At 34.8% G+C, this 22,497-nt stretch overlaps 3 protein-coding genes and 1 long non-coding RNA gene across 7 annotated transcripts; 1 reads left to right on the top strand and 3 right to left on the bottom strand.

The window, feature by feature from the left end:
* Window positions 1-748: 748 nt before the first annotated feature.
* LOC144557819 (dihydroorotate dehydrogenase (DUF3598)) lies at window positions 749-4,302 on the bottom strand. The gene is made up of 5 exons (XM_078306427.1): window positions 3,902-4,302; window positions 2,895-3,257; window positions 2,207-2,299; window positions 1,978-2,117; window positions 749-1,230 (listed from the first exon to the last, which is right to left on the bottom strand). Exons 1-5 carry the CDS (start codon window positions 4,238-4,240, stop codon window positions 792-794), a joined length of 1,374 nt encoding a protein of 457 aa, XP_078162553.1. The 5' UTR covers window positions 4,241-4,302; the 3' UTR covers window positions 749-791.
* A 2,615-nt stretch (window positions 4,303-6,917) lies between these two features.
* Window positions 6,918-10,392, bottom strand: LOC144558152 (Plant VAMP (vesicle-associated membrane protein) family protein). 2 transcript variants are annotated; one of them, XM_078306898.1, is made up of 9 exons: window positions 10,150-10,392; window positions 9,988-10,058; window positions 9,804-9,885; window positions 9,588-9,703; window positions 8,871-8,999; window positions 8,768-8,794; window positions 8,379-8,453; window positions 7,209-7,366; window positions 6,918-7,110 (listed from the first exon to the last, which is right to left on the bottom strand). In XM_078306898.1, the coding sequence occupies exons 1-8, from the start codon at window positions 10,208-10,210 to the stop codon at window positions 7,226-7,228; spliced, it is 702 nt and encodes a 233-aa protein (XP_078163024.1). In that variant the 5' UTR covers window positions 10,211-10,392; the 3' UTR covers window positions 6,918-7,110; window positions 7,209-7,225. The 2 variants fall into 2 exon arrangements, with proteins under 2 accessions (XP_078163024.1, XP_078163025.1); XM_078306899.1 differs by lacking the exon at window positions 8,768-8,794 and having other exon boundaries at window positions 6,918-7,366; window positions 10,150-10,355.
* A 3,733-nt stretch (window positions 10,393-14,125) lies between these two features.
* LOC144557894 (large ribosomal subunit protein bL19cy-like) lies at window positions 14,126-16,474 on the bottom strand. Its single transcript, XM_078306535.1, has 4 exons — window positions 15,972-16,474; window positions 15,371-15,457; window positions 14,653-14,783; window positions 14,126-14,418 (listed from the first exon to the last, which is right to left on the bottom strand). Exons 1-4 carry the CDS (start codon window positions 16,311-16,313, stop codon window positions 14,304-14,306), a joined length of 675 nt encoding a protein of 224 aa, XP_078162661.1. The 5' UTR covers window positions 16,314-16,474; the 3' UTR covers window positions 14,126-14,303.
* A 1,863-nt stretch (window positions 16,475-18,337) lies between these two features.
* Window positions 18,338-22,069, top strand: LOC144558591 (uncharacterized). Of its 3 annotated transcripts, none has more exons than XR_013512944.1 (6): window positions 18,338-18,657; window positions 18,826-18,889; window positions 19,729-19,805; window positions 20,439-20,549; window positions 20,654-20,788; window positions 20,852-22,069. It is a non-coding gene; the product is annotated as an uncharacterized LOC144558591 (long non-coding RNA). The 3 variants fall into 3 exon arrangements; XR_013512945.1 differs by having other exon boundaries at window positions 20,654-21,450; window positions 21,547-22,069; XR_013512943.1 differs by having other exon boundaries at window positions 20,654-22,069.
* The last annotated feature ends 428 nt before the right edge of the window (window positions 22,070-22,497 follow it).

Below are 22,497 nucleotides of genomic sequence, written 5' to 3'. Positions count from 1 at the left end.
GAGTTTTGATGAATCTCTATTCAAATTGTGAACAGGTCCTAAACTTGCTCGGTTCTCTCATGGAAAATCAGATGATAATTGTGAACAGGTCCTAAAATTGGTGCTAATTTTTTTTTGACAAATGTAGCTCTGTTGAGTTATTTATTTATGAACATCGACTTGCATTGTTTGTAGTTTTAGCGCGCTGTCAGGCTCTAAATATGCTGTTCATGCCTTCTTGAAATTCAAAAACAAAGACTTCACAAAAAAATCTATATTTTTTTCTTTTCTTTATGGCATAAAGTTCTCGTAGTATAGTCAAAACTAATATTGGATCCTACCTTACTCTGTTGAAATGGACATATTACATAGCCTAAAAATCTACTAGTAAAATATACTTGAAAGCAAGAAGGAAAAAACAAACAAAAAGCCTGAATTGTGGCCTCAAAACTTGTGTTGTTATCATAAAACTGTTATCTTTTGTGATGCTACTGAGTAGCTCAAAACTTGTAATCTACTTGGGGTTGACTTTGTGTTGGTGCTATACTTTAGTAGACTGATTAAGTAGGGTAATACATACTGATGTGGTTTTTGTGATGGACCGAGGACACAATTTGAAAATGTGACTGAGATAAAATTGGTACCCGATTGATCCGGTATGATACCGTTAGACAATGGTACCTAGTTTTGTGAATTATGCAAAAACTTCCTGAGGCCTGGTGGTTAGTTTATGATCAGATGTTTAACACGCCTTTTTACAAAAACAAAAAACAAAGGAATTTCTCGTAAGCTAAATGCTAGTTTTCAAAGATCTACATAGGAGGTGGTTCATTCCACCTCCGTTTAAGTTCAGATTTCCATCTTACCTCCCTCAACTTGCCATCAGTGCCATAATCTCTCTCCATAACAAGATTGATGCCCTCGTCAGAGTACCAACTCACGCCAATACAAAGCACCCCTTCATTATTTACATCCACATAACCTGTCACACCACCGGGCAGCCAGAGAATGGTCACATCCTGCATGTCACGCAGCTCCTGTTCCTCAAAGGAGCTCTCAGGCAAACTCCTTTTTTTTAGGGACTCTGTGCAAAAGTACACAAAGGGGGAACCGCTGGTATTGCTGAAGTCAGGGTCTGAGATGGTGAAAATAGGTGTGGCGCTCACCTCAAACACCTTCCATGAGCCGGTAAGCTCTGATGGGTGGGTCCTTTTTCTTTGTGATAATGGTTTCAGGTCAAAGGTTCCTTCACTGAGAAAAGAGGGTTATTGTACCGATTAGTAAACTATAAAATGGAGCACAAATAATACACTGTAATTTAAGGTATGGTAAGAGCAGTAATTTTAACTAAATCAACCAATCAAACCTAAAGTTCACAAGGGGTGTGCAAATCAGAACCCTATCTGGCTCCTTCTATCCTAAAGTTCACAAGGGGTGTGCAAATCAACTGAACAATAGCATCATCTAAAAAATACATGCAATCCAGTCTTGACCTAAAGTGCAAACCAAACAGACTCAAAATAAAAAAGTCCAAACCCAAAAAAAGAGCGATAACCCAAATTGACTGAATCCCAAACCCCAAAGAGCAACCTAAAATTAAACAACCAGAGACCTAAATTGGCCCTGAACACTGAAAGACTAAATCCAAGAATGACCTCAGCTGAACAACAATGAACGGAGTAAACCAAAAGGGGTGTTGCTACAAGATTAGAATTGATCAAAGTGACCCGAACCACTTTAAGCAGACTACAACCCAGCATGACTCACCCATTCCCCAAATTGGGTATTTGGAAAAATTACAGGTAGCTTATTAGTTGGGGTGAATTGTAGTATAGTATACATCTTTATAGGCTCAATTGAAAAATTGAGGGTTAAATTAGGCTAATTAGGTTTAATTGCAAAACTGGGAACTGGCCAGACAAATTCTAAATTCTAATTGTAAACGATTGTGCAAAAATATTTCACAAAGAAGGGCACTACTGAAGGTTAGGAGCTTACTCAGCCAAGTCGAGATTGGAAGGACTGACCCATTTTTCCTCATAAACAGCAACCCTAATTATCTCTATGTTGGCCCCACCTTCATTGAATGCAATGGTGTGCACTACGCGCAGCCGCTTGTGGCACCCTTTGACTAAACACTGCACGTTTATATAAATTTCAAGTACTTAGAAACAAACTGAGACCCTTAGCTCTGACTGTTAGATCATGTAATGCTTGCAAGGTTTACCTGCTCAAATTTAAATGTTGGAGAGAGAAAATAATTTCTTTCATCGTACTCTCCAACTGATATTTCAACTGGACCTCTTGAATACGAACCATCCTGAAAACAAAGCTCAATTCAATTGACCGCAACACGGAGAACATTTCAAGTTAAAAAATCAAACATAGAAATTGCAAATTCTTCAACCAAATTTCTGGTGCTGATATTTTCAATGTGATCGCCAATTCTGTCAAACTTAAGATGTTACTTAGTCCACTTCAGTTTCTTATTTGTCTGGTAGCAATTAACATACGAGTGAGGCTATTGTACTATGCTTAGTGCAGATTGGTCCATACTATGGATCAGTACCTTCATTTATGAAGTCTAATCAGTCAATCCGAACCGTTCAACATCTCCATATGAAAATGTACTTGCATACTAAAAAATAATTTACTATTTTTTAGATAGGTAGAAAATCACTAATTTATAATGATTTCGAATTTTATATCAAGTGATTTTCTGCCTATCTAAAAAAATAGTAAAATTTTTAAAAAAAATGTAAAATTTAGTATGCAAGTACATTTTCATATGGAGATCATGTTGAACGGTTTGAACTTTGAAAATAGAGATATTGATCCATAGAACGAATCAATATGCGCTATGCATAGTACCATAGACTCACTCTTTGCAAATTTTTGACATGAGAAAATTTAACCTCAAAAAAGACCAGTCCCGGATCCATGATCATACCATCCTCCTCCAACAACTCACTCTCCTTCATATCAAATGACTCATAAGCCGGCAAATCGGAACCAGCTACATCAGATGCCCCCTTGTCGGCTCCACTCCCTTCTCCAAAAGGATTCAGGGCAGCCCAGTTTGTTGTTCTCCTGACCTCATCTGCTGATGCCTTCTCTATGCGGGAGAGCGTGTAACAGTCATAGAGATTCTCCCTTTGGTTGTTGACACTTATCGGATCCATTTCAGCAGTAATCGGAGAGAACACAGCACCCACACCTTTCCATATCCCACTTAAGCTGCTTGTAAAGGTATCCCATGCAGGCCTTATTACAGGCTCCTATGATGTCAAACAAAAGAAGAGCATAAAGATCCAACCAGAATATTTGATACAATTAGCAAAAGCAAGGTTATGCAAATGCAATACCAGAACAGTTTCGACTAGCGGCGGAACTAGAAAATTTAGATTGAGAGTGTGAAACTCAAATGAAAAAACATCTAATATGTGGTAGGTGGGATTTGAACACAAGTCTCCACAGCCACAATGTGGGATTCTAACCAGTAACCACTAGGCTACAGACACACATTTTATATTTTATGAGAGGGCTGAACTATATAAAACCTTAATAAATTTCAATATATCTTTACAATTAAAAAATTAAAATCACAGGGGAAGTTAAGCACCCTTTGGGTTGGATTAAGATCAGCACCTGGTCTCGAGCTAACTGCCTTTTAAAAAAAAAATTGTATACTGATTAAGGACCTAGTCATGTCCTGTACCAGTACCATGGTGACTAAAAAAATACCAGTCTAAGTAGTACCCTTCAAAATCTGACTCAAAATATTTTCCATTTCTTAGTTGGTTTATATATTTGTTAACTCAATATTGTATTGCAGTTGGTAACAACAGATCTTACAACAGCATGTGCCTAATTGATGGAATTCTAACACTGAAACTAATATAGATAAAAAAAATTGAAGTACCTGGGTTTGAAGAACAGTTTCAAGTTCCACTAGCATAGGACCAGAAACCAAAATCGGAGAATCCATTTTCTCTTTCCGACCCGACAAGTTTCTCTTTCCCTTGCGCTTGGCACCATCCCTTCTCTTCTTCTCACGCAACGCCGCCTTCGCTGCCAGGTCATTATCGACACTCCAAATATTCTCCTTTCTCTTGGCCTTCAGATGCCCACCCCTACATTTTCCATCAGTAATGGAGATTCCTCCTATAAGGGGGATTAAATCAAGACGGCGTTGGTAGCTGTGAGGGAAAAAGCGGGGGGAGGTGAGATTACCGCACGCGTAGAGGCACTGTGGTTGCATGCTTTTGTGAGCGCTTATTGATTGAGAAGAGAAGGATTTGCTCAATTGCTCGGGAGCATTCTCCCTCCCTCCAGACGATCACGGCGTGCCACGTTGACATTTTTTGGGCCACGATAAGATTTTACGAACATTTACGAGAAACCAATCCGGTGGGCCGCAATTTGGGCCGGATATAAAAGCCCATGAAGTGCTCGGTCTTAACATCATCTCGATGGGGCATTTTCGATTGAATAAAAAAGAGAATTTAAAAGGTACTTCATTTCATTCTGATTTTTCAATTTTCAATTGGCTTTTAATATATGCGAGTCTCTCATATAATATAACGTGTGTGCCAAATTAAATTTAATAGGCACTTTATTTCATTTTGGGTTCCTTTTAGTGCTTATAAATTTAAAATACTCATTTTACCCTCCATTAATGAATAAAAAAATATGTACCATGTTTAAGAAAATATAAGTCTACTAATTAGTCGGTTTTCGAGGGCAAATGGTTAATTTGTCTACTTCTAACACATATACAGTGCAATTTACATATATGCTTTGCATGCGTCAGAAGTAGAGAAATGTACTATCTGCCCTCGAAAACTGACTAATTAAAAGACTGATAATTTTCTTAAACATGAAACATATTTTTTTTTAATAAAGGGTAAAATGGTACCATATAAATTTAAAATGAGTTTAATAGAAAAGACAATAAAATAGATACAGTTGTGAGTTCTTGAAGTTTACAAGGGTAAATTTAATATTATGAAGTTTAGAGGGGAAATACACAATTTCGAAGTTTTTGAGGGACATACATGAAATTTTCCCTAAATTAAAAATGGATTTTCATAGCTTTTGAGGGAGTTTCAAATCTTAGAGTTATTTATTTTTTTCAAGAATGAATTCATTCCACTCAATAAGTCAATATTACTTTTGAAGCCAATTACTTTGCTAAAATTTTGAATTGCAAAATAGGCAAATTGCCTCTTAAATATTTGGGGGTTTGGCTTCATTAGAAAAAAAACCTGATGTAGCAACTTGGTTGAAACTAGTTTATAAAATTAAGACTAAATTGGCTGTATGAAAAAGCAATATTTTATCTTTAGTGGGTAGGCTGATTATGTTAACTTATTTATTATCTTCTTGCTCTCTATTATTTATCAGAATTAGATGAAGAATTCTATGGGCTGGACTAGATTCTTAAGCTTATAGAAAATTGCTTTTATTAATTGGGTTTCTAAGAACTAGTTTTAAATCTAATGGCAAAAAGGACGTTGTCTGTGTGGATAGTTGCAGGTTCGAAATCATAATGAAAAAATCTCTTGTAATATTAAATAATTGTCTGACTTTAAATCCAACATTTACTCAAATTAATTGAATCTCTGTTTGTTTACACAAAGAATATGTGGTGCTTTGGGTGTTTTGGATTTGGATCAAATGAATATATTTTTTTTTTATTAGCTAAGTGGTGTTACAAGTTTAACCATGCTGATCAAAAGGGTAAATGGAAATTGATAATACAAATAAAGTATAGAGAAAAGGTTGCAGGTAATTTTCCCCCATTCTGACCTTCTATTTGTATGCTTATCTCTATAATTAATTTAAATATACTTTGTTTGGCATGATGTTTGGTATAAAAGCTATTGTTATAGTGATAATAACTAGTCATTAGTCAAGTATAATAAAATTAAAAATACAAATTATGATTTTTTAGGACAAAAAAAAATCTCATTTTGACTAGTTTGAAAACAAGCCAGAGTCAGAGACTGATAATTATACCGTTGCAACTTTTTAAGATATAATTATAAATAATTAAAATAATAATTGTCAGGAAGGTTCTCGACCTCCTTTTGTTTATGACACATTTCAACACTTGACAATTTGACATGCTGATATTTAAGAAAAAAATGTTTTTGACGGTTGTTACCAGCCCTCCAAAATAAATTTGTAATAAATATGAAATCTCAATATTTAAACAAATGGGAAATTTTGTTCATGCACATACGAGGACTTGCTTCGTAGTGTTACTTCAGATTTTTTTTTTTAAAATAGAATTAAATTTAAAAATTTCAACAAAACAAGCACACTGAATTTTTATTTTATTAAAAAATAGTTCCATCGATTATGTGGATCAGTGGAGGCAGTTTAAAATGCTAATAGTAAATATGATGGAGCAAATGTAGTTTTGCTTCCACCAATTCTGATCTATTTTTTATAAAAATTAAATTCAGAATGCTTGTTTAGTTGAAATATTTAAATTTAATGCTATTTTTTTTTTTAAAAAGTTACCTTATCCGGATCCGCAACTAAAAATATAATTACTTAGCATTGAGGTCCCAACCCGTATAAGAGCATCTAATATTCATAAAAGTAGACTAAAATTAGAATAAAAATAGCTGAAATTAATTTAAAATTAACTTGAAAAGCACCATCTTATACAATTCATTTTGATTGCTTTTAGCGTTCAAAAGTCTGGAAAAAAAATTCATTAACAAAAAATCTATCTATTTATGAAATATCATATATCACTGAAATTACAAATGAAATTGTCACTCTATAGATGCTCTAATAGCTTGATTTTATAAAGTAACAAACTTCATAATATACTAGTTTTGAAGAAAAGATTTAGCATACCCCACAATCTCTCATGAACAAAAAGGGATATCAGAAACAGTGAGCAGATAAAAATAAAATTGTCAGAACTTTAGCATCATTATAGATTAACAAACGAATTCATGTCCAAAAAAGTATTCTACTTCTACAAAGTTACAACTTACAAATATAAACTTTCAAAAGGAAATAAATACTGTCAAGCCAATCATACTACTAGAACAAATGAGAAGCTCCAGACAGTTGATCTCTCTAAACAGGGTAAAGTAGATAATTACACTGGAAAGAACAAAAGAATGTCACTTTTAAGCCATTATCTCAAACCAAATCAGCACAAATGCTACATAATAGTTTAAGAACTTTATGTCGATTTTTACCAGAACACATTGTACTTCTATTCAGTTGAGGTGGTGGGGCCAGCCAAAGAGAGGTTTAAAATGAGCCCGACAAACAGGCCTAAAAGGCCTACAATAACAGCAAAAATGAAAGAAAAGCCACCTCCAGCCTTTGGGTTTCTACGCCTTCTCAGCATATCCTGAAAATTTTACTTCATTCGTTAAATAAAAGAAAATAAGATGTAGTATGAAAAATGAAGAAAAAAATGTGATAACCCCAATTTTGTCAACATTTACACCCTAAAAAGAAACAGACTATCTCATTTACATGCATCCCTTCATTCCCCATTTACTCCAAAAAATGACAATACTTTAAGTAAAGGCATGCATGAAATTAATTTGATGTTTTATACATCAGGGCATGACAATAGTGGAGCAAGGTAAATGCTCCACCTGTAGGGTTAGGCAGTTGTAATACAATTTTTTTATTTAGCAAATTTGAGATGAGAATATATGACTACAGTACGGGAAACTCAAAAACATCAAAAGAAGGAACGTTGAAAATAAAGACGGTGACCCGCAAAGAAAACTGGTATAGCAAATCTCTGTGACTTGTAATAAAGAACAGATAGCAACCAAACATGTGACCCAAGCATAAGCATCGTTTTGGTAAACGGTAACATAACTGAGAAAGAACCACATCAAAGGAGTTACACGTACCATGGGCCAAAGTAACTAAACCTGGCTTGAACCAAACCAAATATAATTTCACTAGTAGATCAACATTGAAGGAAATTTTTTAGTTTCAATTCCTCAAGAGTCACAGGTGTTAATTATTAACATATTGAAGAAGCAAAGAAAGAAACTGCCTGTAATATATACTATGCACTCTTGGCATGAAATAATACCAATATTGCCATTATAGCAACACACAGGTCCACCAGGCGTAACACAGTATGCATCATTTAGGCATTGAAACCTACCCTTTACCACTGAATCACTGACCAATGGTAAAAGATGAGGCCGGAAATAATGGGTGGTAGACAAATTAGTCATTACAATTCCATGGATTGCAAAACATTATGCAAGATACGCCTAATTTAATTAATCTTCAGATTCTGTACTTGCAGAAACTCTGAAATTTTCAATTACCAAAATTAAAATTTTTGTAGTAGTAATGCACCAAAACAAGATTAAAGAAATAATACGTACCAGTTCATGCTGGAGTTGATTGTTTAGTTGCAAAGTGGTATCCCTCTCCTCCTTCAAACGTTGTATAGTTGCCAGCTGTATAATTAATAGGTTTATTTAAGGTCCATTTCCCGATTAAACATTATTGAGCAACTCACAAATAAAGAAGACAATTGAAATAACACACTATCTCCCTTTTTAACCATTTTCATAATAGTATCTATTTTGTATGAAATTGAAGTAAGGCTTCCCTCTGACACACTAGCACTATAATATTTTGCTGAAGAAGGAGCTTGTTTTTGAAATGTGAAAAGAGATGTTGATACCACTCAAGAAAACATTTGAGGCGATTTAAAATTTATCAAAGAAAAAATAAGACAAAAATAAATAAGAAGATAATGCACAATTACCTCTTGACTGCTAGGATTCTTGAGCATCTACATTTTATATAGGAAAGACATGTTATTATACAGTCATACATATAATCTTATTATAGAAAACAAAGAAGCTCACCGAAATATCATCAGAGCCCGCCCCTGGAGAAGTCAGTCCAGAAGCCTCAGAATTTGCATGCCCATTAGAGCTCTTGTAAACAACCCTAAGCTTCATTTCGTCAATAACTTTATCCCCTTCCTTAGCAAACTACATGCAAAAGATATGATATAATAATAGGTAAGGTTAATTAATAATCAAATGAACTGAAGAATATAAAATTCCACCAAAAATTTCATGCGGTAGTTTTATAAACCTTATTGTTTGGTTTGAAAATAAATATTTTTAAAAAAATTATTTGGGTTGCCTGCCCCTCTTTATGTCCATTAACTTTAATTGAAGGAAGAGAACGAATTATGTTAACTTACAAGTTGTTATTCTATAGTATCTGACGAGAATTATCAACTGTCTGATCCCAAAATCAAACAGATTCAATCAGATCAAGGATAATTCACTCATTTCAAATTGAGTTTTATTAAAATTCATTTGGCACGGGTCCATGGACTAACCACTAAGATTTCAAATTGGTGGACTAACTACTACACTAAGATTTCCAATTGGTGGATGGAATTAAATTTGTCCTGCTAGAGTGCTTTTTTATCTGAAAGACCACAACCACAAATACTAAACTAAGAACATTTTCTGGATTTGCATCCAAATTTTCTGAAAACTCAGCGATGTAATTTATTTTTCTTACAACAATAAAGGGAAAGAATAAGAAATAAAAAAGAAATATACAGTATCAGGAGGAATTTCATCCATGTCAGTGCTGGGCGCAACTTTGGTGCTCTGAATAAGAAACTTATCCTTGCATTGCAGATCAGATGGGTATTCCTTTTGAGGTTGAAGAGTAACTGTCAGAAATAAAAACAAAAAACAAAAAGTAAGATATCAATCATTTGATGAAATTTTAATGTCACATTGGTTAAGCTGTAACATGGAATGATTTCTCACCTGTTATAGTGCATGAATCCCATGGCTGAATGATACGAGCATTCGGTCTAACAAAATATTTCTTTGGTGATGTTGTTTTGACCTATCCATATAAATCAACATAAACCAAAATCAATTACCAAGCTTGTGAGCGAATTAAACGAAAAAAAATAGCAAATGTGACAAAAGAAGGCGCTTTCTTCACCTTGAACGCTACATGGTGCTCGGTGTTGTTAACAATCTTCAAATTGCAGGAAGAGGGCTTCTCCAACTCGACTTATCACCAGAAAAATGAAAAATTAAACAGAGTCTCGTGAAATTGCATTAAAAAGATGCAACAATTAGAGAAAAATCGCAAAAGACATACTTTGGAAGGACAGTTCCTCGGGGTAAACCGAGATCAGCTGCGAATTGTCACCTCCACCCATCTGACACGTCGAATCGAGAAAATCCTGAGACACACGACCAGATCAGGTAAAAAAATGTTTGAATTTGGGCGAAAAAGTCGAGACGGAGAAGAAAAAAAATAAAAGGAGATGATTAGATGAGAATACTTTTTGTTTTGTTTTGAAAGGGACTGAAAATGAAAGGGGGCGAGAGGGAAGGAGACAAAGCAGGAGACGAGGAATGGTGGAAAATTATCCTCACAGGTACTGTGAAAGATTCTCCTCACTTTACGGTTTGAGATTAACTTTCAGACACTTTACGATTCGTGCAAGCATGGGCAGGGGCTTTGAGATTCGTTCCATGTTAAAAATGATGGTTCAGATCCACTAATTGTAAAAGTTTCCCTATTATGGTACCGGAGGGGATCTGAATTAAAAAATGGTTGGATTTAATTAATTCAGAACTCAGCAATCATTGTTGTGTTTGTGTGACGACCTTTACTAAAGTTAGAATTACAACATTTTAAATTGTTAAAACTACAGAGTAAATATATTGACAGAGCTATTACAACATTATGCAGCTCACCAGCATATACTTTTTTTTACTTTTTCTAATAATATTGCTCCGCGTGAAGATAAAATAGCTCTATATATTTATCACATGGGCCTGAAGTATTTATGGGCCTGTGCCGTTGCTTGATTGAGATTCGTTAAAAAATTTGCATGGGCTGATGATACAGAGATATGTTTACTGTTATCATCATTCTCATTATTTTTTTAATTCAGCTTTATAGTATTATGTTTTAGTTAAAATTTTAAAATTTGTTTTATTTAAATAGAATTTGATTAAATGCTAAACCAAAAAATATTAATAACGAAAAAAATTGAAAGTGAAAATTAAATAACGAAGAGACCTTGAACCAGTTCCAATCGAATAAAATAATATAAGTATTTGTAATTCACTTTAATAGAGTTATCATTTTATTTTATTTAAATAATTTACTATGGACCAATTTAGTTTAACAACAACAATGACAACAATAATAACAAAAAATAAAACACCTCAACATTTTTCTTTGGGAAAATTGTGAGAATGCATTGGAAAGGTCCACAACTTTACTTATTAATTCAATATGGTGCCTATCCGGAGATAACGCAGAGGCAGTATTATTTGTGCTTTGAGATTCGTGCAAAATTAAAAGAACAGTTTAGATCTACTAATTCTAAAAGATTCTCTTGTCCAGTACCGGAGAGGATATGAATTCTTCAGCTCCTTTGGCTACAAGGATTTATCAGATGGTCAAATTTTAAAGTATCCATTGAAAATAAGATGTTGTACATGTAACTCAACTTATTATATTAAATAAAAATCAGACATGATAGATAAATAACTAGCGCAGATAGATAGGTAGGTCAGTAGATAGAATCATGTACAAGGGTATGGCCGTAGAAACGCTATCCTCTGCGGTGTTTTTCTGTGCGGAGCTGTGCGGCACTTTTAATCTGATCCGTTCGTTTCGGATCGGACGGACTGAATTAAGGGTTCACCAAATTTTAAGTTTTTTTAAATTCGGGCAAGATCTGATCTGGTCCGTCTAATTCGAAACGAACAGATCAGATTAAAAAAAACGCCGCACAGCTCCGCACGGAAAAACTCCGCAGAGAAGACCGTTCCATGGCCGTATGGGACAACTAATAACAGTTACCTATGCTAGCCGAATCTCATTCTCACCAACGCAAAAGAAGAAAAGATAATTTATTTATTACACACTACTGACACAAGTGAATCATCATCCGGTCTATATAACATGATTAACCTGAAATACTAGCCTAAATCTAACCTAACAAATTAAAATAATCCAAATACGATCCTGACACGGTGACACCAAACTAGAGAATTTTAGAAATGAAGAATACCTGATAAATCCAAAACTACATGAACTGCAAAAGAACCTACTTGCCTTTTTTGCCTTGGATAAAATAAATACAAGATATCATGTGATTCTTTTTTTTGATTAAAAAGGTCAAAAGACCCATCTTCATTGAAGAGAAAAAAAACGTTAAATTACACCATGGATGTCATTTGACTACTGCACCTGATGCAATGATTAACCCATCTAAAACCCATGGGGCGTATACTGGAACCAAAATTGGCAGCATACAAGCTGCAAAACCCCACAAAGATGCATACCCAAAAAGTAAAATAAAAACAGTGGACACAGTACACCACCATAACACCAGAACAACATAACAGCATAACAGTATAACACAATTCCAACCAAGGTTAGACCTAAGCCGCACCATGGGCTGAGAAAATAACAAGAAAACTCAAGAGATGGCTGAAAAACCCAGGCCCTGCTACTGGTGTCATTTGTCATAAAGCACCATTTGCATCTCGCCTCCGTCTGCTCCTTGAGTCGTAGCAGCTTCATCTTCTGGACTCCAACTCGCAAGTGGCAGCACATTCAGATCCTCTGGAAGCCACAGTGTAGTTGCTTCAGAAATTTGGGGTTTCACCTTACCTGACCAATAATGGACAAGAGAGATAATAAGCAAAACAACTTGTCGAACAGTTTTTTTATGCCCTTGAGCAAAACAAAGATCATTTCGATATTTCCACATAGTCCAACAAAATGCACTTAGAACTATTAAGAAAGCTATTTTGTGTGTTTTGGGGAGTTGATTGGCATAGTTTATGACCTCTGAAAATCTATTCCAAACAATACAAATATTTTGGCAGGACCCTAAGTAGAACCAGATTTGTTTGGTAAATTGACATGACACAAATAAGTGGTTGACAGATTCTGGTTGTTGGCAAAACTGACATCTATCAATTCCTACCCATCCTTTCTTTTTGAGGTTTTCGGTTGTCAAAATTTTGTTTTTGTGAAGAAGCCACATGAAGATCCTAATTTTAATTGGAATGGGAATTTGCCACCATAACATGGCATTTTGGGGGGTTACTCCTCTAAAATTGAGAATCTTATATAGGGAGCGAACAAAAAAGTGTCCATTGGTCTCCCATCTCCAGCTGAGCTTATCCTGTAAATGCGTATATGAAAAATGACTAATAATATCTAGTATGGCCAGCCATTCGGTATATTGGATCTCATCGAAAGATCTACGAAATTGAAGGGCCTCCCCTTGAGAGTTAATTACACATTGCAAGGAGATGGTTGGGTCGATATCATGTGATTCATTTACAATAAACTACATAAACATACTAAACTTAAAATCCAACATCTTTTATGTGATTCATGTGATACAAAAATGATGTCTACAAAATATCATGAAATTTATTGCATCTTTTAACATTCATAAAAAAAAAATTAATTCTAAAATTTACAACAGTTAATTTCAACGATCTTGATGATATGATCAAATTATACTAAAAGTTTTCAAAATTTGAAAGGTAAGCAATATATAGAGTTAGGCTGGGGTGCTATGGATAGCATAATGGCCTCCCGTGCTACGGCTCAATATTCAAGTTTTCAAAATCCAAACGGTCGATCCGAACCGTTCATCTTATTCTCCATATTAATATCTGTTTGGAGACCAAATTTTATAATTTTCTGAATTTTTTTACTATTTATTAAGCCACTTTGAAAATCGCTAATCCAACGGTTTTACTGTTTTGTGCAGCCACCGTTGGATCAACAATTTTGTAAAATACTTAATAAATAGTAAAAAAATTCAGAAAAATGTAAAATTTGGTCTCCAAGCAGATATTAATATGGAGAATAAGATGAACGGTTCGGATCGACCGTTTGGATTTTAAAAACTTGAATATTGAGCCGTAGCACAGGAGGCCTCTATGCTATCCATAGCACCCCAGCCTAACTCGCAATATATATCCAATGGCACTCATACAAACCTATTTTTCTAATTTTAGAAAAAATATTGAATTTTGAAAATATCATTAAAAAATCCAAATTAAAGCACTATTCAGGGATCATATTTCATTTTTAAGTTTTTGGAAAGAAGAAACACCTTACAATTACAGGGTAGCTCCTCATATTCAATCATCCCAAAATATATGATTACAAAGATGACATCAAAATAAATCTTACACAGAAAATGCTAAAATGCCCCCACAGAATACACAAACTCAAAAGAAAAAATGACATTTTTGAAATTACTTCTTCTTGAAAGTGTAAAAACGGGGAAGCTTTTCCCTCAGGTAGTATAGTTTTGCTCTCCTCACATCCCTGTGGCTTACCACTTTTATCTCTTTTATTTTCGGTGAATACCTGAAAAAGAATTGCCGAACTAAGAACTGTTCTAAATTGGGTCAGATTAGTAAACTTTCTGTACTCCCTCAGTACCAGTTTAATGATTTCAGATGGAATTTGGTACCTTGAACTGCACAATTGAGGACAAATTAGACTAAACTAAACTAAATTGGTTTATTATAAATCACACAATTTTGGAACGAATGAGGATTAATTGAATAAACTAAACTTTGTAATCAAAGCACAACTTACACTGGGAAAACGAGTTCAACAGGAGTACCAGAAGTCATGAACCGAATTCGAATCGTGGTATGAATTCCTCCACTATGCTTTGAAATTACAATCCCTTTATAAAGTGCAAGCCTCCTCCTGTTAAGTTTTGTCTACAGAAAAAAAAAATGTAATCAAAGTTAGCATGCACCATTTTTCATGAACAAGAAGCAAATATGATAGAACAAGATTATGTTAGTAGTCAATATTATAGCATTCTATTTTAATACTGTGCTCGCATGAAAAATTCAAAACCAAGTTAAATCAGTTCTCGATACTTACCACCATAAGTATTACATGCTAACAAAAAGGACCAAGAGTACCTTAATAGATTCAGTGGCCGTTTATAGATTCAAATAATGTACAAAGAAAATAACTTAAAATTGATTAAATTTTAAGGGGTCGATTGCAAGTTTCTCCGAGTTGATTACGGCCCTGTTCGGTGTTCTCATGGGCTGGGGAATGGGTGTGGGTTTTGAACTGATTTTTACTGTGCTCGTGGGAAAAAAAAAATTCAGTCTGAGTGAATTTTTTTTTTCCCACGAGCACAGTAGTGCGCCGAACAGGGCCTACATATTTGAAGGAAAAATTTGTAAAGGATCAACAATTTATATGTCCAGGAGTAACTCCTCTGCAAGTAATGGAAATGAAGGTTACTTTCTGTAATTATAATTATGCAAAATGCACAAGTGTATATTACCTTTTTAATCTCTACAACATCACCGGGCCTGATGTCAGGCACAACTTTAATAGTCTCTGCTTCCTCTATAAACTTTTTGTTCAATATCTACAAAAAATAACAAAAACAAAGAAAACATCAAAAACAAAAAACAAAAACATGGACTCTTATTATTGTGTTACTGACATAGATGTCCCTAAATGTTCTAGGTTTTTAATCATAAATCCCCAAATTCTCTTATTTACTAAAATTATAACAATTTAACAATTAATATAGCTCTAGTTTCACAGAATTAGCCTCAGTTCACACTGAATGTCATTGCCAAAAAGCCCGATATGACTTGAAACAACAAGCAAGCAAGTTAAGTACTAAAGCTAGTATACCAGTACCAGGGCCTATCAGAATGGAGCACAAAATCAGTGCCGGTTCATTAACAGGACAGGACCTGCTTTAACAGAAAACATTCAATAAAAGTAAATTTTTTTTTGGAGTTCTATATGTACAGGAGCAAAACTGCTCTTATATAAGCATAACAATTTGTCAATTCAGAAATGTAATGAGAATACATAATTCTTCAGGGACCTGTATAAAAAAAATCAGTGAAAAATATTCTGGACATTACCCCAATTATATCTCCAAGCTTCACAATAGGCTTCTTTGGAGGCTTCTCCTCCACTGCCACAGCAACAGAGATTTCTTCCCCTCCAGTTTCGCTAGAGCTCTCATCCTCTCCAGTCTCAGCAGTAGTCTCCTCTTCTCCAGTCTCGCCAGCTCGTGCAATCCCGAATGAAGATTCCCTACATCGGCGAACCAAAGGGTGGAGTGCAACCGACCCAGTACGAGAAATTGAAATCTGGTTTAGAGAGAATGACAGTGAGGAAATGGCGAGAGAAGATTTGGGAAAGAGGGGAGAGGCGGTGGGGAGGGGAAGAAGGGAGTGCGAGAGGAGAGAAGAGGAGGCCATGGGGATTGGTTCGATCTTAATCGGACGGTCGAGATTTGAGTTTGGGGGGCTTAGGAGAAACGGTGGGTTGACATGGATAGGAAAGAAGAGTTGAGAGCTGATAGTGTGTTATCGGAAGGGAACGCTATCCGCTCGGACCGCTCAAAGTTGTAAACTTTATGGGTTTTCAACAGCACCCTTATGAAAAAAATAATTTTATTGGTTTGTTCTTGGGTGTTCCAAAAGCGATTTTGACAGTCAATTAGTCGCTCCAAGTCCAACACAGGGGCGTCAATGGTACATAAAAAAAACAAAAAAAAAATGTAAAATTAATTTGGCAAAGGCTTCTATGGACATAAGAACCTATTTGTAAAATGAACATATTTTTATTTTCAAAGTTCAAACAATCGATCCGAACCGTTCATCTTGTTCTCCATATTAATATGTGCTTGGAGATCAAATTTTACATTTTCTGTATTTTTTTACTATTTATTAAGATAGGTACAAAATTCAATGGTTTGAATTTGATATTTTTTGTACCCATCTTAATAAATAGTAAAAAAATTCAAAAAAATGTAAAATTTGGAGAACAAGATGAACGGTTCGGATCGACTGTTTGAACTTTGAAAATAAAAAAAATGTTCATTTTACAAATAGATCCTTATGTCCATAGAAGCATCACTCAATTAATTTTATCTAATTATATATTTTTTAAAGTAAGAGAATTTAAAAATACAAATATTTTTCTGAACAAATTTAATTATGTAACTAAATAATAAGACATGTAAATAAAGTATATTATTAATTATTTTTCAAATATTATCATATAAAATATCACGCAAACAAGTTTTATCATTACTAATTATTATTCAAACATTATTATATAATTTATTTTATATTATATAATTATTCTATAGAGTAACAGATATGGAATAACATTTATCCATATCATTACTTGTTTAGCTAAGAAAATAAATTTCTTAACCATATCCAATAAGCTAACGGAAAAAAAATCTTATTTATATCCACTTTATTGAATACATTACATATTATAGAGTTTGGCTAGTATAACATCAATGTCATTTCAATCTATATAACACAAACTCTAAAACCTATCAAATCGACTTCAAATAGTGAATCCAAACCGTTTAAACCGATCTACTTCATTAGTTGTGTATTTACATGCAAAATTTATAACTTTTCGAATTTATTTAGTATTAAGTCAAGCGGTCAAATGTATGAGTTTTTAAGTTAATTTTAATACATTCATTTTTCAATATTTTTACTGCTTGATTTGATATTAAAATAACTCGAAAATATATAAAAAAAAAAAATATATGTAAACGCATCACTCGTAATGTAAATCAGTTTGAACGGTTTGGATTAGTCGTTCGAAGTCGATTTAATATATTTTAGAGTTGGTGTTATATAGGCTAAAATGACACTGATGTTATATTAGCCAAACTCTATATTATAAACGGTTAAAATATATCATTGACACCCTACTCGAACAATTGAATTTAGAGGTCAAGCCAGGTAATGACGGAGCTAGTTTGGCTTCATATAGCTCATAGTTAATAAAAACAAAATAAAAATTTAAATAATCAGTGAAGCCAAATTAGTTATGTTAATATTTTTATCCGGCATCAAATATCTTCTATATTTATGCGAAGAACAATTTCTGATTTTAATACACTAGTCGGGCACTGAGATTGATCAATTAGTTTTTTTTATTAAAGGATACAATCCAGCATTATTTTTATGTTATTTTTGAGAATTAACCATACGACTTTTTGGTAAAGAAATGAAACTTGTGCCCCTGCATTGCTGTTCAGATTGATTAATTAGTTAATTAGTGATTAATGAGCCGCATAATCCTTGTAATAATCAGAATTATGACCAATGATATTATAATACCTTAATTTTCAATGAGTTCTGACGTCAGCGATGAACAGTGTCAACTCATCTTTTCTCCGTCTGATTTGGTCTTCACGGGACAGATGCGTTTAGGGTGACGATTCGTTGCATCACCTTCCCAACTCCACCGGTTTTGCCCCAAAAAGGCCCAAATCACGCCCGCCGCTCTCGTCGATTTCGCATGGGTCCCACCTGTCAGCTTCAGCTCTCTCACGAGTGCCACGTTGCCGTCCTCCTGCAACGTGCCCCGCTCTCAGCGCCTTCCCTTGGTCGGTATTTCTTCCCTTTGAAGTATGGATTTTACTTTTACCCATTCATCTCTTCCGGCGCAGCAGTTTCCACTGCCGCTCATCTTGCTCTCTGGTACTCGGGGAAGAGGTCAGGCTTTCTACTGTCATTGACCCTTCCTGCCACTTCTAGCCGCTTCTAGCTCAGGTTCTTCCTGCTGGTATGCTTCCTTTTCAGCTTAGTCATTTGTGCAACCAATCGACTTCTTGACAACAAAAAAGCTTGATTACCAGCAAAATTAATAGTCCGCGTAGTTTTACCAAATCTGATTTACAGACCTATCTCTTCTTCCTTCTGGCTGTCTTTTAATTTGTGCACTGTCCATCAGGTTCTGTTATACCAAGGTTGAGCACTGCCATCATTTAAGCGTCTTCCCTCTTATCTAACCTGAGGTGCGTAAATTCTACTCCTCCTACTAGAGTTTTGGTCCTAATGTTTTACATTTAAGGATTTGTACTGCTTGTCGATGCTGCATTCTATTTTTGGACCTGCATTGTGCCCAGCTTTGATTCCTCTTTTTTTTTGCCCCAGTTTTTCTCTTCATATGTTCACTCAGATTACAACAGTCACCTGAAATGAAAAAGAAAAATAGTAGGGTTTACATTGGAAAAAAATTCACTTGTATTTACTGATTTTAAGACTACATTTGTTGCCTTCATATGTTCACTCAGATTATCATATCCACTTGAAATGAAAAGAAGCAATGTAATTCCTATGAATTTGACTTCCAATCCTCGAGTTCCAGTTGTACCGTTCAATTGTTTGTTACTGTCTTTGCATTGGGATGAGCTTTCATAATTAGAAAAGGTCATCTGATTAAGTAAGGAGCATGTACAATATGCCCATATTATATTCCTCATTTGAAATGAAAAAAAAAATTGTCGGGTCTCGACTGTCAAAGTTTGAAGGATACTTAGCTTGCGCTCTGGCTCAGATAAAGCGTGCTCAGTCAGTTCATTTGAATATGAACAGTCCATTTTCCGCTCAAGATGTTAGTAGATATGTCTCCAAGAATGCTTGGTTTTACGCGGTACCAGCATGTAGGAAATTATAAGCAAATAGAGAATTATTTGTACCAACTTGCATAGTTCTCCTTATTAATTTACAGTAGAGAGTAATTACTTCAGATGTGCAGTTTGACTCACCCAACTGTTTTCCAGTGCTTTTCATTTTCCCATATTTGCATTTCGCACACTAATTCCAATTTTTGGAAAAATTCCACTACCTGCAGTTAGCACGAAGCATGATGGCCAGCGCATGAAACATCACTTAGGAATCAAAGAGTACAACTCTAGGCAAGGTGAAAAGGTTGTTTAATTGCATTTGTACTATTCTTACTATTTCCCTTGTACATTAATTATGCTGGTACATTACAAAATATATATAATGGAAGTATATAGTAATATGGTACACATGTGGAATAACTAATACTTAGAATATTTACCATCCATGTGAAACTTTTTAATTTCTGTACATATTGACTCCCCCCCCCCCTTATTTTTTTTTCTCTTTTTTGGATTATCAATTTAAGCTGGCTCCAGGTAGAAGTAAATTTATTATTGACTATTAGACCGAGGGTATAATGGCTCCACATATTTATTGACTTCTCACTTTGACCTCTGTTGCATAGTCAAAATATTATAGTACTTTTGGTCTTCACATTAGATTGACATCCTCTACAAACCAATACTTTTAGAAAAAAAGAGAAAGCCCTCAAATTAACCTTTCTTGCACAACTAAGGTATAAGAGTGTTGTAGAGCACGCCATCAGGCTCATACCCTTTTGAAATCATATTATCATAAAAATTTGATACTTCCTCACCTTGTCAGTTTCACCTTTGTAGAACAACCCAGTTATAAGAATTTTGTAGGCTCACAAGTTGATTATTGGGAAATCTTCTTCTTTCACTTTGCAATCAGATAACACAGAGATGTTTGCAGGTGCTGTCATGATAGAGGCGATCAAGCAATTTACAGTACAAGTTTGTAGCTGCTGTCTTCACTGAATAGAGTAAGTTGATTGTTTGGAACTCTCTGTCAGTGTGTGCACAGGTAACAATAGAGCAATTCCTTCTACCTTTCCCATAATTTACTTTCCTGCTGCTCAACTTTTTTCCATTGAGGTTCGCTAATTTCTTTCTCTCTGTTCTGCACAGAGTCTAGATTTCCCACTGCCATCGACCATTCTCGCCTCTTGTCAGTTCGACTCTTCCCACTGGTATGATATCTTCCAATGTTTATTCATTTCTACACACAATCCACTGTTCGAAAAGGAAATTGACTGTTTACCAGTAAAATTTACCGCTGTACCGCACCCAATACACTAACTGGCAAGAAAATTGACTGTTAACCAGAAAAAATCACAGCTGCCTGACTGGCTCAGTTTTTCCCTGATCTGATTTACACTTCTATCTCTTTTTCTCTCTGGCTGTCTTCAAATTTCAGCATTGTACATCAATTTCTGATTATTTTACTCTTCCTTTTTATCTTCCACATGTAGCTTCCATTTCAAAATGAATTAATTGTTAAATTGAACTTCCAATTTGATATTAATACAATCCTTCTGAATTTCCTATTTGTGTTTTCCTTAAGCTTTTGGTCCCAGCACCCTCTCCTAAGAAGTTTTACCAGAAGTTCAGATTCAAAGAGAGCAGGCAAATTTGACCTTTTTTGTGTTTTGCTTAATTATGTGTATCTCGGTACCAAAACAGGGATTGAGCTCTGGATATGAATCCATAGGCTAATTGAACTTAAAAAAATAGAAATATGGATCCATTGCACGGGTCAATCCATAATATGCATATTACCATAGCTGACCCATAATATGCATATTACCATAGCCTCCCTCTTACACTTCTCCAAAAGTTCTTATACAGCCAGAAGAGAGAACGAACAAGCTTATCTTTTCAGCACCAAGTCATTCATTGTTTTGGCTCTGCCTTAAAAGCATGGGGTGAGATTCATTCAAGATTAAAATAAAAGATCTGGATCTCATTGTACCAATTCAGCTAGCCAACTGTATCTAAATTCATTTTTCTACCCCCCTCAGGTACCGCAACAAGCGATTTATTTTTTGGCTCTACCTTTGATGCATGACGTGAGATTCGTGCAAGATTTAAATGAAGGGTCTGGATCTCATTGTACCAGGTCAGGTACCCTACTGTATATGAATTCATTTTTCTTTCCATTTCTAACTTTTTACCAGTTAATAGTAGGGATATGAAAGATATATTCCAATAGTGCTCGGTGGCCTAACTTCTCTTATTTTCTGCCGAAGTAATGCCAGTTCCTAACCAACAACACCAACTTCTCTATCAAAAAACAAAGCTCGGAGGCCTGATGTACCATTTCCCCAAGTGAAGATCTCTTCCTCTAATTTTGTGTCACTAAATTTTTGAATCAGTCTTGCAGATGGAATATGCCCAATGCTATACAAGAGCTGTATAATTGTGGCGTGGGGCCAGGCAAGACTTTTGCTTACTTAGTGAAGTACTGTATAAGAATTATTTGAACAGCCTTTATAGTATTCCATCTTTCCTAACTCAGTCAAGTAATGTATGAGAATTATTTGAATAGCCTTCATAGTATTACATTTTTGAATAGTTTTTATAGTAAATCAGAAGATCCATAATTTTCACAAGAAATCAATGCTAATAACTCACACTAAAATCGACGAACAACAGCTTCATTACGGTTGCGGCGTAGGCGCAACACAAAGCACCTAGTTATATTTTGAACTGTAAATGCGAATCAATTCGAATTAGTGGATTTGGACCGTTCTTTTAATCTGATATGAATTTTAAGAATTCACATCCTCTTCACTACCTGACAAGGGAATCTTTTACAATTAGTAAATCTGGACCGTTCTTTTTAACTTGGCACGAATCTCAAAGCCCAATAATACTGCCCCGTGTGCTAGTTCGAATCCCGATCTTTTTTTAAATAGAACCAATTTTAAATATTTTAACAGAATAAGTATCATTGATTTTGTTTTTACAAA

Source organism: Carex rostrata, chromosome 8, assembly GCF_964058835.1.
Source record: "Carex rostrata chromosome 8, lpCarRost1.2, whole genome shotgun sequence".
Lineage (NCBI taxonomy): Eukaryota > Viridiplantae > Streptophyta > Magnoliopsida > Poales > Cyperaceae > Carex > Carex rostrata.
This window is presented reverse-complemented; position numbering and strand designations above follow the sequence as displayed.

Bases quoted from the DNA above. Each gene is read 5' to 3' on its own strand.
- LOC144557819 (XM_078306427.1), bottom strand. From the start codon at position 4,240: ATGCAACCACAGTGCCTCTACGCGTGCGGTAATCTCACCTCCCCCCGC. The intron at 3,258-3,901 runs GTACTTCAATTT...TTGACATCATAG, and splicing joins AAACTGTTCTTCAAACCCAG to GAGCCTGTAATAAGGCCTGC. The intron at 2,118-2,206 runs GTAAACCTTGCA...ATAAACGTGCAG, and splicing joins CAACATTTAAATTTGAGCAG to TGTTTAGTCAAAGGGTGCCA.
- LOC144558152 (XM_078306898.1), bottom strand. From the start codon at position 10,210: ATGGGTGGAGGTGACAATTCGCAGCTGATCTCGGTTTACCCCGAGGAA. The intron at 9,886-9,987 runs GTGAAGAAAGCG...TTATATGGATAG, and splicing joins AGCACCATGTAGCGTTCAAG to GTCAAAACAACATCACCAAA. The intron at 8,454-8,767 runs GTAATTGTGCAT...TTAATTATACAG, and splicing joins AGAATCCTAGCAGTCAAGAG to CTGGCAACTATACAACGTTT.
- LOC144557894 (XM_078306535.1), bottom strand. From the start codon at position 16,313: ATGGCCTCCTCTTCTCTCCTCTCGCACTCCCTTCTTCCCCTCCCCACC. The intron at 15,458-15,971 runs GTAATGTCCAGA...TATTTTTTGTAG, and splicing joins AGCTTGGAGATATAATTGGG to ATATTGAACAAAAAGTTTAT. The intron at 14,784-15,370 runs GTAATATACACT...TTTTTTCTGTAG, and splicing joins ATGTTGTAGAGATTAAAAAG to ACAAAACTTAACAGGAGGAG.